Raw genomic sequence first — 14,710 nt, 5'->3', positions numbered from 1 at the left:
TTCTTTATTTGTTCAAGAAATGGATGTACACTTATCAGGCTTAACATCACAACTGCATTTAATGTGTACTTTATCAGACTTAACATTCGCTGTTGGTTATTTCTAGTGCTTTTAGAAAATATTTACTTGCCTCATTTTGATTTATAGGATTTCTCGGGTTTCCATTTTTTTTTATCAAATTGAAATAAAATGTTTTGTCACATTTCACATTGGCATACAGTGTGTTGCCTTCCAGGTGCACTTTATGTTTACTATTTTCTTTTTTCTTTAACGTCACAACTCAAATATTTACTAATTTGTTAAACTAGATTTTATGGAAGAGGATTCGGGTGGAAAAAAAAAAAAAAAGTTAACTGATTTTTAAATTTTATTTCAGTTTAATCTTGGAAAAAAAAGGCAGAATTCTGACTTTAATCTCAGAATTCTGATCTCCCCCCCACTCACACACAGATATTAAACTGAAATTAAAATAAAAAAATCTGTCAACTTTTTTTTTTTTTTTTTAGTGGCCCCAATCCTCTTCCATTAGATTTTAAACTGACTTGGACCAAATGTTGGTTCCACATCTCCTTTGTGGGAATTGTGGCACATTTCTAAGTAATTTGTTGGATGCCCTACTCCTGTAAACATCTTGAACGTTTCTCCTTTTGCACTTTTTGTAAACATACAGTGGTCAAATTTATGTGCCCTCCTCAGCCATATATCAATTTATTCTTGGGGAAAAACTAGGGCAAACACCATAAAAATCTCATATTGTTGGACGAAACGGGGATGAGTGATGATTCTCTGCTTATTCTGCAGCCACAGATCCCACTTAGTATATAGTACTTAAACCAACCACACTCCTTCCTATAGCACCATGTTCTAGTGAGGCGTGTGACCATCTGTCCATTGGATAAATATATATTCATCAACAGGATTGTTTTAGAGCACAGCAGCAAAATGACTGAGCAGTGTTGCAATGGCCTAATCAAAGTTCAAACTGCCTGAAATCTTGTGATCAAACCGTCAAACAAATTCCAGCACACCTGAATAAACTGAAGCAAGACGGTGGATCAAAATTCAGCCAAATTAAAGGACTGATGAAGTAATCTGGAAAACAACTATTTTTTTAATGGCTAATTTGATGGACACTGTTTTAATTTGGCATGGACAGTGAGGTGCTGAAGAAGCCAAAGATGTTGAGAACTTTGCAAAGTTCTACATTTAGGAAGAATGTCAGATGTTTCCTTTATCGACCCTTCACCATATTGTTGATAGCTGAACATGTTCGGCCGATGTGCTTTTGTCTGCTGGAGGTTCAGGTGTGTGTAGCTCCCCAGACTGTGAGACAAGAGCAAACAGGTCCATCACACTGCCAACCAGAACTCTGGGGACCTGGGCTGATCTCAGAGCAGTTTTAAATGTAACATTGGATGTAACTAACAAGTCACCACACGCATCTGATAATTAGTGGGCCGCCTGTGGCAGTTTGCACAGAATAATGAAGCATATTTACAGCAGTGAAACGATGGGGACTAGGGGATGAAATGAAAATGTATCATGTTTCTTGGAAATAATCAAACCCTGAAATGTGCATTTATGCTAAATCTCCTGGATACAGTTAGAAATGTTCAAAAATAAGTCTGGGACATTTTAAATCTACAATTGATTAAAAAGCTGTTCTATGATTCATGGTGGTGGGAGTTTAAAAAAAAATTATATAAGTTGTACTTTTATTATAGTCCAAACGGCTAAAGTCAAATGACTCATCATTTATCTGCTGTTGGTGTGTTTTTGTTTTACTCCATTAAATCTGCAAGGCTACCTTTGCTGCTCTTCTCCCCAGAGGACAAATGAGACACCTGTCACAGAGTGATGCTCACTTCTTTACTGCTGTGAAGAGAGAGAGACAGAGAGAGATAGATCTCCTGACTCTGTTCAACATTCACAAAGTGTGAAAATGAGAGGCTTCTTGCTTGGATTGTTTTGCCTTTTCCTTGTGTACAAACCTCTTTGGGCCGTATCCACTTGCAAACTGAAGGCCAAGTTCAACCTGAACGGCTACAAGAATGTAGAGAAGAAGAGGGTGGTCATCGGGGGGATGTTTCCTGTACACATGCGTGTCGCTTCCAACGATGGCAACACTTCCAAACTACCAGTCTCCTCAGGTTGTGATGGGTGAGTAGGACCACTTTTAATCTTCTCATTGTCAATTTTCTTTACAATTAACTGTATAGGTTTTAGCAATCAGCTGAATTAGTCAAAGCTAATATATTTCAAAGATCAACTACCTTTAGGTAATCTCACTCCTTGACATAACAGTCACCGGGACCTCTGGGGCCAATTAGCTGTATTAGTCAGGCTATTATAAAAACAGGCTTTTACTGCGTAATTTGAGTAGTATTGCCCAGTATTGCTTTCACCTTTCAGGCTTTTTCTAGACCTTCCCTGAGCCCTTGGTATTTCACCAATTTCTCATGTTCCTCTGTCCCCCGTTTTGAGATGGCCACATCAGTCGCTATGGTCGTCCTCTGCTGCTTATCAAGGATAGCAATGTCCTCTTGTTTGGCCACAGCTATTTTGTCTGTGGCCTTTGGAGGTGGCTCCCATTTTGACTTGGGGGTTTCCAATTTGTATTCTGCACAGATGTTTCTGTACACTAGTTGCAGGTTTCTGTACACTATGCCAGCCCCTTGGTTATGGCATTCCATGTGTTCCTTTACTGTCAGTATCTTACACCCTTCTGTGATGGATTCTCCCAGCTTTTTATTGTCATTACACTGTCACAAGCACAGAGCAATGAAATCCACTCTCTGCATTTAATCCATTGCCTTGGGGAGCAATGGGATGCCATTGTGCAGCGCTCTGGGAGCAGTGTGGGTTAATGGTCTCTTGGTCAGGGATCCAGAGTAGTAGTCTATGGGAGTGGTGTTTGAACTCAGAACCCCATCTCGCCATCAGTTTTGGCGTCATTGGCCTGGAAAACGTTGAAGACCCCTGCCATACAGCGAAAATCCCATACAGGGTTTTTTCCTCCCATGGTGGTTTCTCCAGTTTCTTCTCTTCCAGCTTCCACTGAATGAGACATTCATTAAGTGCTTCATCCCTTGGGGCCATCTTCTTGATGTATTCTTGGAGCTTGGATGTTTTATCTTCAATGGTGTCTCTGACGCTCACGAGGCCTCTGCTGCCTCCTTTGTGTTTAATGTTTAGACTGTGGATACTGGAGTTGGGCTGGAACCTCCATCGCGTGGTGAGTAGCTTTTGTGTTTAAACATCAGTGGCCTGAATTTCTTCCTTGGGCCAACTTATTATCCCATCGGGGTATCTGATTACTGACAAGGCATAGCTGTTGATTGTCTGTACTTCGTTCTTACTACTGAGCTGACTTCTAAGAACCTGCCTTACTAGTTGCAGGTATTTGTCTGTTGCAGCTTTCCTTGTGGCATTTTTTGGTGGTTGCCATTTGTACTGTAGCTCTCTTCTACATTTGTTATTCCTTCTTCTGGGAGTGTGATCAACTCTGTGTGGATTACCTCCCCCGTCCTGGTCATCATCCAGCCACATTTCTCCAGCCTGAATCCCATTCCAATGTCCCCTCTGTAGATTCTAGTGGTGTAGATTAGTGGGTCGATGTCTTGCATACTCTTAGCATATAGCTTGATGTCATCCATGTACAGGAGGTGGCTTATAGTGACCGGTATCGAAATCCAGTCTGTTTGATTATTTGGCTGTGGTTCAGAAACTCAGAATAAACTGGACTAATTAAAAATTGTTTGATTGTCCCGAACATTTAGGGGTTATATTTAAAAAATCTACTAGTAATAAAAACATCTTAGGTCCACATTTCCTCATTAGTACTTTGATAGATAATAAGCCAGAAGTCCAAGCATTGGGATTTAAATATTTTCTGTTTGACAGTCACTGGAACGGCTGGTTGTGTCGTCTTTGTAGATTTTTTCCATAGCTGTGGAAACATTTTTCTTGCCTGATTTGTGTGGCAGTTTTAGGCCACCTTGGTTCAACTGTTGGTTTGGAGACCCTGAGTAGTGACTCACCTTGCCGTTCCCCTGGCCTGACCCTCTCTCTATTAATGTGCTACTTTCCTACCATTCCAGATTTAATTTTCGGACCTTCCGCTGGACGCAGACCATGCTGTTCGCTATCAATGAAATCAACCAGAGGGATGACCTGCTCCCCAACACTGACCTGGGTTATGTTATCTATGACTCCTGCTTCACCATCTCTAAGGCTGTGGAGGGAACCCTGACCTACTTGACGGGACAAGATGAAGCAGTACCAAACTACCGCTGTGGTAACGGGCCACCTCTTGCCACTCTAGTGGGGGCCGGGGGTTCTGATCTATCCATTGCCACAGCCAGAATACTGGGGCTCTACCATTTTCCACAGGTACTGATGAGTGTCAGAATCGTAGAGAAAGAGGAGAGAAATGGAGAAAAGGATAACAAATAGTTGCTGCTCATTTCTGTAGGTCAGCTACTCCTCAACATGTTCTGCACTGAACAATAAGTTCCAGTTCCCCACCTTCATAAGAACCATTCCTAATGACCTGCACCAGTCCACCGCTATGGCCCAGCTGGTGCTTCAATTTGGCTGGACCTGGGTAGGCACCATCGCTGCTGATGATGATTATGGTAAATATGGCATCAAGGACTTCAAAGAGCAGGTGGAGGAAGCTGGAGTCTGTATTTCCTTCTCTGAAACTCTGCCTAAGGTAGACCTATTCCTTCATATTATCAGTCTCTGCACCACAAAACCTTCAGCCGGATCAGTGTGGTGTCCTGAATTTAGTTCTTTGTCTACACTTTAGGTGAACTCACCGGAGGCCATCCAGAGCATCGTTCAAACAGTGGTTGAGTCAACAGCCAAGATCATCGTGGTTTTCTCGTCAGACGTGGACCTTAGTCCTCTCATCGGCGAACTTCTCCGCCACAATGTGACAAACCGCACCTGGATCGCCAGCGAGGCCTGGGTCACTTCTGCTCTCATCAACCAGCCTGGGGTGAGATATAAGTTAGTAGCTGGCATTTAACTTATTAAATGAAGATATGGCTTAGTTTGATCAAAGTGGTCAAACAGGATAAGAGATAGAAAGTTCTGTTGAAACGTTGGAAATATTTGTTATCTTACATGCATGTGGAAAATATAAACCCAGATTAGCCTGCAGGATAAAGCCAATAGATTATCCTAAAAAGAGGCCAACAGACTTTTACAGCCTTTAATCAACTTTTATATCAAAATATTATGGCCTTTTTTAATGCAAATACTTTTCAAGAAAGCTTTAAATCATGACTGGTTGCTTTTTTATTATTTACACAGAAGCTATTGAATTTCTCAAAGGAAAATGAAAAATAGCAGGTGTTGATCCTACTCTATGAAACATAGTCTGAGAATAGAACATCTAGAGTAGTTCCTGCAGGCGTAACTTCCTGAATTGAAGAGAAGATGAAGTAAAAAGCAGGGGTATCAGGGAGCATCTGTTCTGTACATTGATGGTTTAAGGTTTATTTCAAGGTGTAGAGCACACAAAAAAATAAATAAATTATGTTTTCAAAGTCTTAATGATAATGCTATAAATGTTGTGGGGAGAAATAAAACTGAGGCCCACCCTAGAATTACAAAACAATACATTTATACTCCCAAACCAAAGGACATCCGTTTCAGGTCAATTCTTGTAGACACATGCAGGACAGAAATAGGTAACTACTTGCATCCTACATAGATATTATCACAGGCAATAATTGTTTAAAATATCAACAATTGTGATGCAGGGGTTAATTGCACCACCCATGTATGTGGTCTCACCATCTCACCATCAGTTTGGGGGTCCTTGGCCTTGAAAATGTTGAAGACCCCTGAGTTAGATGCTAACTGATTAAAACTCTCAAGCCCACATCAGAAGTTAGGAACTGTCCTTTAATTTTTTTTTGTTTTGTTTTTTAAACAAGGTGAACTCAGTCATGTCCGGTACCCTCGGCTTTGGGGTGAAAAAGGCAGACATTCCGGGTCTTCAGCGCCATCTGTTGGATCTGGATCCTTATGCAGATGCCCTAACAGAGGAATTCTGGGAGACGGTGTGTTTAAATTAAAGTTGATGCAAGAAACTTAAAAACAGGCCATGTGACATATCATTTTTTATGTTAATTACATGTTCTAGCTATTTAACTGCACACTGGACTATAGCAAAGCCCTGAAAAAGGCCAAAACGAGAGCCAAGGAGGTGAACGGCACACTGGCCAGAACAGTGAAGGGGTTACCAGATGGTCTGTGCACTGGCAGTGAGAATGTGGCTCAGCTCAATAATACCTACTCTGACGTCTCTCAGTTAAGAATCACTTACAGGTCAGTAACCACAGCGCAAGCGACCATTAAAGGACTCACTGATGCTTGTAATGTCCTCACTCCACCTTTTTCCCCTCTTTAACTAATTCTGCTACTGTGTTCATACTAAGATTTTTACACAACCTTTGTTGGGTGACCTACGAGTAAGATATTTTACAGTTGATAAATAATGGATTCTGTTTATTTAAAATTTGTATTGGATAAAAAATACATTAAGGAATAAAAATGGTTTCCACAGTGTTTACAAAGCAGTGTATGCTGTGGCCAACGCCTTACACAACCTGGAACACTGTGAAGAAGGAAAAGGCCCATTTGTTGGAGGGACCTGTGCCAACATCACAAATTTTGAGCCCTGGCAGGTAGGCTTATATAGATATTACAGATCTCACTGTACTATGTGGTATTAATTGTCCTCATAACTCACCACTTTGTCTTCCACAGCTGATGTATTATGTGAAAAACGTGCGTTACACAATGCCTAATACGGGAGAGGTGATCTACTTTGAGGACGGTGACATAGAGGGCTTCTATGACATCATTAACTGGCAAGTGAACGGTAATGGAGAGATATCTTATGTCACGGTGGGACACTACAACGGATCAGCCTCTCCAGAGGAGAGGATGCACATAAGCAATGACTCCATTGTTTGGAACAATGAGGAACTGGAGGTCAGTCGGTTATATAACGGTTAGTACAGCAATTAAAGTTAAGCCATATTTTTGTTGTGTTACGGTAACTAAAGTTGTCTCCTATGTGTGCCCAAGCCTCCTCGGTCAGTGTGCAGTGAGGACTGTCAGCCTGGCACGAGAAAGGGGATCCGGCAGGGGGAGCCCGTCTGTTGCTTTGACTGCATCCCATGTGCAGATGGAGAAATCAGTAACACCACAAGTCAGTGTGCACCTTACCAATTTTTGTTACCATTTTTAGGTTTCTGAAAATAATATATATGGATAAATATATAAATACACCTTAACTCATATTGGTTAAATCCCCTTTAGCTATTAAGGTGTTTCTGGCGTAGTACTGGGTTGCTATTTACCCACTCCTCTAGTCACAAGTGGAGTTTTTCACATTGGTTGGTCTACTCTGAAAGCATTACTATAGTTTTTTGTTTTTTTTCTAATTTTTGTTGTCATTACGCTGTCACAGGTACAGAGCAACGAAATTAACTCTCTGCATTTAACCCATCCCCTTGGGGAACAGTTGGCTTCCATTGTGTGGCGCCCAGGGAGCAGTGTGGGGTTAAGAGTCTTTTGCTTCACTAAGGGACCCAGTGTGGCAGTCTGTGGGAGTGGGGCTTGAACTCAGAACCTCTATATTCCAAGTGCAATGCCCTAACCACTTGGCCGCCACTCCCCAAAAAAACATTACCACTCTCCCTCATCAATGTGATGTCTTGTAGTCAATGTATTCCTGATACCCAATATCCTTTAATTTGATGACTGCTACATCACAACTTGAATCACATTTTTTTATTTCAACTGATAATCTTACAATCTGTCATTATTTACAAGTTACTCCAGAATACTTTCCCTTCTTGTATAAATTAAATTTTACTGTTAAAGATCTGCATTTACATTTTTCTATTTCTATTACATATTTCTATTACAATTTCTCATTAATTTCTCCAGTATAATCCAAATCAGTCAGTGGGGAGGCATAGAGTTTGTAATCCTGAGGTTCTGAGTTTGAGCCCCAGTCCCACAGACTGCCACTCTGGCTCTCTAAGCAAGACTCTTAACCCCACACTGCTCCCCACAATGGCAGCCCACTGCTCGCCAAGGGGATGGGTTAAATGCAGAGGTACATTTCTCCAATGTGAGATCAATAAAATTCAATTATTAGCAGCCGTCTAGCTAAAGTTTCAGGTTCGTATCCCAGCTGGGGGGGAATTAGCTGCCAGTGTGGTTCCTAGCGCAAAACCCTTCACACTAATGCCTGCTTTGGCAACAAATTCATTTTGTTGCTCTGTACTTGTGACAGTGTAATGACAATAAAACGGTGGAAACCAGTGCTGTCAAACAAACAGGAATTTGTACACTTAAAACAGCATATTTTGTTAAATATGGTAAACTTATATGGATTTTAAAAATTAGACTAAAAAAACAGTCCATTAAATATGTGGAAACCTTTGACATACCTTTACCCTTAAACATTTCAATTCCCCAAATTGTAGGCTGCTCATAATAGGTGTGTGTTAAATTCTAACAAATATTATCAACAGACATTTGTGTTTTGTTACAGTTGTTTCATGTTTCTTCTTATGCCCTTAAAACCTTTAATACTTCCTCATTTAGTTCCTATAAACACGTTCAGCTGCTCTACTAGAATTTTATCAAGCGGAGTCATTTTTGTATATGTTTGCCTGATAAATCTCCTCTTTTTTGTGAAATAAAAGTATTTTCTTGTGTTCATTCTGCCATTTTCTTTTGGAAGTGGAAATTAATTATTCTAATGTGCTTAATGTGCTGCTGCCTGCTTACCTTTGTAATTCTCTAAATGTCTTGTTCTTTCTTTGACAGATGCCCGTGAATGCATCCTGTGTACTGGAGATGACTGGTCCAATGACGCCCATGATGCCTGTGTGCCTAAAATCATTGAGTTCCTTGCTTTTGGAGAACCGCTTGGAATTACCTTGATAGTCATCTCTGCATTTGGAGCTTTAATAACCATAGCTGTTGGGGTGAGAGTCGTATTACAGAGAAAACCAAAACATCTATGGATAAAATGTTTACATACATTGTACGAAATGGGCATGAATGAAGAGGTTGAAAACAATAGTGTTTTTCCTAATTCTAACCATATATTATATGGTATGGAAAAATGTTTGTAATTTTATATCTGGATTATACTCTGGTGAGCCTATATGTGAGAGAGAACATTTTTCAGGGAATGTTTTAGTACTTTCTTCAAATTTCGAAGTATATTCATATCATAGAATTTGGGAAACAGTTTTAAAATTCATAAATAGTGCTGAATATACTGTACAACAGTTTGTTGGAATTTATTAATTTCTCTTAACAGAACCAGAGTAACTGATTCGGTTTAAACACCATCTTGCAAATTGTGACTAATTTAGCGGCATGCTAAGGTTCATTAACCCTTTATCCCAAGCTTTAAATATTTAACTGATGTCTTAAGATTTTTTTTCTTTGAATTTCTCCACACCATTTTCACTCCTCGTGATACCATCTGTGTAATGCAGGACACTAGTACTTCTATGCAAAACAGAAAACCCAACATGATGCCTATATTTCACAATTATCATGGTGTTTTCACTGAGCCTTTTGCATTTATGCTGTTCTCAATGCTTAAATCTTTACAGTATAGAACTCCTTGCTGAACAGTAAAATGGTTTCCATTTTGTTTATATTTGCATATTATTGTTTGAACAGATGCATGTAGCACCTCAGCCATCTAGAAATTATAACCAAGGATGAGCCATAGTTGTTGAGGTCCACCATTCTCTTCCTGAGTTGTTTTATTTTTCTGTGATGTCACACAAGTAAGCTGAGCATTTGAAGATTTGCCTACAAGTACATTTTATTGTGAATAATCTATTAGAAGTTCAATTATGTCACCTTCATCTGGGCTTACTTGGATTATATAGAGGCCTAGTAATCTTATGTGAACCTCTGAATTTGCAGAAAAAAAAAGAAAATCCTCTGAAAATGTTCTCTCAGTGTAATTTAGCCATAAAATAATTTTAGAAATACTTAACAAATGAAGTTTAATCTGATTCAGAATCAGCCAGTGAGGAAGCAAATAATCTTTTAATATACAGTTCCAGCAAAAACTTTAACCCTAAAATTTCTTCTACAAGGTGGTGTTTTTGATGCACATTGGAACCCCTCTGGTGAAGGCCAATGATCCCCTGTTGAGCTTCCTGCTACTCTTATCTCTGGTGGTAACCTTCCTTTGCTCCATCGTCTTCCTCGGAGAGCCTCAAAACTGGAGCTGCATGACCAGCCAAGTAGCTTTAGCTCTCGGCTTTGCTCTATGCCTTTCCTGCATTATGGGTTAGTAAACAGCATAGATTTATTATTTATCTTCTGATATGCATTGTGCCTTGATCTTTTTCTTTCCTCCAGGTAAGGCAGCCTTGTTAATGCTAAGAGCTCGAGCTCTGAAAAAAGCCGGGGCCAAAGCCAAGGCAGCTGCCAAAGCTGCAAAAGCTGCAGCTGAAGCAGCAGCAAGCAGCGGCAGTCCTGATGTGATAGTAAACAGCTCCATCAACAATGACACAGGTGCTTTGGATAAACCTGAGGTTGACACTCTCACCTTTGGTCACCAGAGGGCAATGGCTGCTGTGGCAACATTAATACAGGTGAGCAATATTAAGAAAATAACAAAGATAAAACATAAACAGTCACATGAGATCAAAACAAGTGTAGAAAACTAAATACAAAAGGGAATATGATAAACAACTCTGTTATCTGAGCAGAACAAAAACCCAAAGAAACTATCCTCCCTCTATCTAGGCTGTAGCATGCACGCTTTGGCTCATCATCCTCCCTCCACACCCCGTGAAGAACACCGCTGCTCAGAATATAAAGATCATTCTTGAGTGCGACGAAGGCTCTGTCATCTTCATCTGCTGCATCTTTGCGTATGACATCCTGCTGGCTCTGCTGGCTTTCATTTTTGCCTTTACTGCCCGCAAACTGGAAGACCACTTCAGGTATGTATCTCAGAGCTTAGTTATGAAAAAGATATATGTTTTGAGGTTATAAATGAAGTCCTTGATACCCCTTTGAACCTTTCTACAATTTCTGATGTTACGACTAGATCCTCCAATGCATTTTACCTGGATAACTCATTAAAGATCAAGAAAAAAGTAAAGTTTAAAGAGTATGGCATGCATTTGCATGTCCATCGTCCTTTTGGATAGAAACTAGTCCAACCAGATGCCTAAGAGGTTTATGTTCTGAAGCTCAAGAGGCAAAGCGTATAGTTTAAATTATGATCAATAGTCTAAGTCAGGGGTCTACAACCTGTGGCTCCAGAGCAGCATATGGCTCTTTGGACCCTCTATAATGGCTCTCAACAATGGGGAAAAATGATATGAAGAACTAAATAATATACTATATTAACAAATATGCTTTAGAAGCTTAATTTTTTTTAAATATATTTTCTTATTATATTATCTTTTTTTTTCACATCTCATGATATCCTGTTTTAGAAACTCCATGCTTCATTTTTATGAGTTGTTTTATGCTTTACATTTTTCTTTTTTAAGCTAAAGATACAAAATAACTGTTGGTTTATTTGGCAAAAGATTTCTTTAAGTAGATATTTAACATAAATATTGGGTTGGGTTTTATTAAAAAGTAATGTAATATTTTGCAGCTCTAAATAGATTCCCAAATACATAACAGATGTGTTATCAGTGCATCAACCTCCCAGACCGCTCAGGTCTTTTAGTTCCAGCCTACTCTGTCCACCCAGAACTAGAACCAAACAAGGAGAAGCAGCATTTAGTTCCCATGCTCCACTGATCTGAAACAAACTCCCACAAGACTGGAAAGTGCTGAAAGCCTTTTTAACTTTTTAAAGTCAAAGTTAAAAACCTATTGGTTTTGTTTAGAACTGTCTTTGACTGTTGAATTTAAACGGTTAACTGAGGTATTATTAGTTTAAGGTTGTGGTCCAGGTGTTTTATATGTTTTACTACCTGCTTTTATAATATTTTTTATCTTTTTTTGTGCTTTTATTCAGATTTTATTGTTTAATTCATGTAAAGCACTTTGAATCATCCTTGTACTAAATTAACTAACTAAATGAACTTGCCTTGCCTTAAATGACTTTTACTTAGTTTTAATCAGGGGCAAAATCACTCTTTGGATCACTCAAAATCACTCATCCTTTTTCAGTGAATCATCCAAAAATGGTGGGAATAACTGCAAACCTAATGAGACATGACTGAAAACCTAAAACTAAAACACAGAGTGAGGAGATTTATTAATTAATTAAAAAAATAAAGGTCAAGAGGTCCATTCTAGCTCTGGAGGAGTTGCAGAGTTCCACAGCTCAGAATCTGTGAGAGCTAAAATTTCTATAGAACCCTTGAAATCTGGCCTTTATGCAAGGTTTGCAAGGAAAAATAACAGTAGATGTGCAATTTAAAGAAAGGGATATCTAATGGAAAGTAGCAACAGCTGGAATGAAGTCATAAGAAACATTGTGGTTGCAGTGTCATGCTTTTATAAGGATTTTCTTTGTTGGGGAATACATTTTGGGACTGAATAAAAACATGTTAAAGGCTGCAAAGGACATCTAACCCTCGTTACAATTTTTCCCATTAATGCATCTTCGTGTATAATTATGATCTTTAAAGAAGCTATTCATCAAATCTCCCATGAGGACCCCTCAACACTAAATGCAGTGTTTGCTTGAATTTTGTTTAATATTTTTGAAAGGCATGTAAGATTTCCTCTTGACTTAATTCCACTTTGTGTTTTTTGATACCTTCAAGAACTACATGGTGGTTTGTTATTATTAGACACTATAATGAAACATTCAATGAGGGTTGCCTTTCCTGTTCCTCTCTTTGGTTGTTATGCATGTTTTTATTGATTTTTTTTTTTCAGCGAAGCCAAGTGTATGACCTTTGGCATGCTGGTCTTCTTCATCGTCTGGATTTCCTTTGTCCCGGCTTACCTCAGCACACGAGGAAAGTTTATGGTTGCCGTCCAGATTTTTGCCATTCTAGCTTCCAGCTTTGGCCTGCTCAGCTGCATCTTCCTTCCCAAGTGCTACGTTCTCCTGGTCAAACCTGAACGCAACAAAGAGGAGCTGATGAAGCCCAGGCCCAAACCCAAAGACAGCTCCTTCACTGGAACGTCGGCTTCTCTTGCTACAGCTGGAACTGAAATCAATGCATCATTTGCATCCACGGCTATCGATGATTAGCCGGGAAACTAAAATAATCAGGAAGAAAGTTCTAAGAATAATAAATAATAAATGTGTCTTCCTATTCTAGATATATTTGTTTTAAATTTGCTGAAAGCATTTCTAAAATATCTATTTGAAACGAAATAATGTCTTTCTCCTGTCCTAAAACTTTAGCTCTTTCAATACAATTTATTTAAAGATGTATCTTTTCTTTCAAATTTACTTTTTAGTGCAAAACTATTCTAAATTAGAACTAGATGCTTTTATATTGTATCATTTGGAGAAGATATTTTCACTAAGATGTTTCTTTTATATTTATTAACTTCTGTAGGTTTTACAGTCTATTATATATACATATATATGTATGTCATAATTGTATTCATAATCATTGTAATATGTGATTTTCTCATCTATCTTTCATCTAAAGCAATACATTTTGTTTTCCTGTCTTTCATTCTGAACCCAACTATATGTAGAAGTGAGTGATTCTGTTATTTAAGACAGAATATGGTGTTTTGATTTTAGCAGATTTATAGATTAAAGTTTAAAGTGAATAAAATTCTCAAGAAAAAAAAAAGGAAAATGTCTTTTGTTAAGGGGGATAGCTACAAATTTAACTCCTCCCAGCGAGTAAGTGATGCACTCATGCTAAAACACCCTATTTCCATTTTTTATTATTTGCAGTTGTTTGCAGGGTCTGCCAATGCTATTGCTTTGGCAAACATTTACTTTACCCCACTAGGAGGAAAAATGCAACCTCTGCATGGTTACTGAGTCCCTTTGCTTTTTTATGGGAGCACCAAGATTTAAAAGCTTGACCGATGTTAACCTTTATTGTGCTTCTTTTTGGTCCACTTAAATTTGAGAAATGTTACACTGAGCAGAACACTGTTAAGAAGCTACTAGGATCTGACAACACCTGAGCTCACTGATCCTGTGGGTGCAGAATCTTTGAGTTGGCGTTGACATACAGTAGCCCATGCACAACAAAAAGCCTCAACAATCCAGGAGAACAAGCGGTGGCTATTTTATTTGCATGTGACTTGGAATGTGTGCAGGTTGGTGGAACTCCATGCTGCTTAAATACATAAGGGCTTCAACTAGAGATGGCTCTGGTGCGAGCTAACAGAATTGACCAAGACTTCTGGACAGGTTTCAAAATGTCTTCAAAAAAAGCTGAGAGAAGTCGGGTTGCATTCCAATTAAAGCTTCTTTGTGATTATTGTTTTTTTTTTTTTTTACATCATTATTGTTTCGATAAAAACTTGTAGTTGAACTTTAATAATGGATTCTTAAGCAGTTTAAAGATCAAATATTGTTCAACTTAAACTATGTCTAAGAGGACAGAAAGACTTGATGACAGACCTTTTTAGAGGCTCCGCAGGACCAAGATTCATTAGGATTTTTTGAGAAAGCTCCAAACATTTTTTTACTATAGGGCCGTTAACCAGCCAACATAGCACTCAACCT

General features: G+C 38.9%; 1 protein-coding gene across 1 annotated transcript; it reads left to right on the top strand.

Annotated features, from left to right (window-relative positions):
* Nucleotides 1–1,889: 1,889 nt before the first annotated feature.
* On the top strand, nucleotides 1,890–13,797 carry LOC119783840 (vomeronasal type-2 receptor 1). The gene is made up of 14 exons (XM_038285534.1): nucleotides 1,890–2,160; nucleotides 4,101–4,392; nucleotides 4,475–4,717; nucleotides 4,814–5,005; nucleotides 5,952–6,077; nucleotides 6,161–6,345; nucleotides 6,584–6,704; nucleotides 6,787–7,014; nucleotides 7,111–7,234; nucleotides 8,869–9,029; nucleotides 10,170–10,365; nucleotides 10,438–10,673; nucleotides 10,828–11,027; nucleotides 12,937–13,797. Exons 1-14 carry the CDS (start codon nucleotides 1,943–1,945, stop codon nucleotides 13,256–13,258), a joined length of 2,844 nt encoding a protein of 947 aa, XP_038141462.1. The 5' UTR covers nucleotides 1,890–1,942; the 3' UTR covers nucleotides 13,259–13,797.
* The last annotated feature ends 913 nt before the right edge of the window (nucleotides 13,798–14,710 follow it).

Source organism: Cyprinodon tularosa, unplaced genomic scaffold (genome assembly GCF_016077235.1).
Source record: "Cyprinodon tularosa strain WSP-4 unplaced genomic scaffold, ASM1607723v1 ctg211, whole genome shotgun sequence".
Taxonomy (NCBI): Eukaryota; Metazoa; Chordata; class Actinopteri; order Cyprinodontiformes; family Cyprinodontidae; genus Cyprinodon; species Cyprinodon tularosa.
Note: the sequence above shows the minus strand (reverse complement) of the source record. Positions and strands in the feature narration are given on the sequence as shown.

Coding starts and splice junctions, on each gene's coding strand:
- LOC119783840 (XM_038285534.1), top strand. CDS start 1,943: ATGAGAGGCTTCTTGCTTGGATTGTTTTGCCTTTTCCTTGTGTACAAA. Junction 4,393..4,474: donor GGCTCTACCATTTTCCACAG/GTACTGATGAGT, acceptor TCATTTCTGTAG/GTCAGCTACTCCTCAACATG. Junction 7,235..8,868: donor AGAAATCAGTAACACCACAA/GTCAGTGTGCAC, acceptor TTTCTTTGACAG/ATGCCCGTGAATGCATCCTG.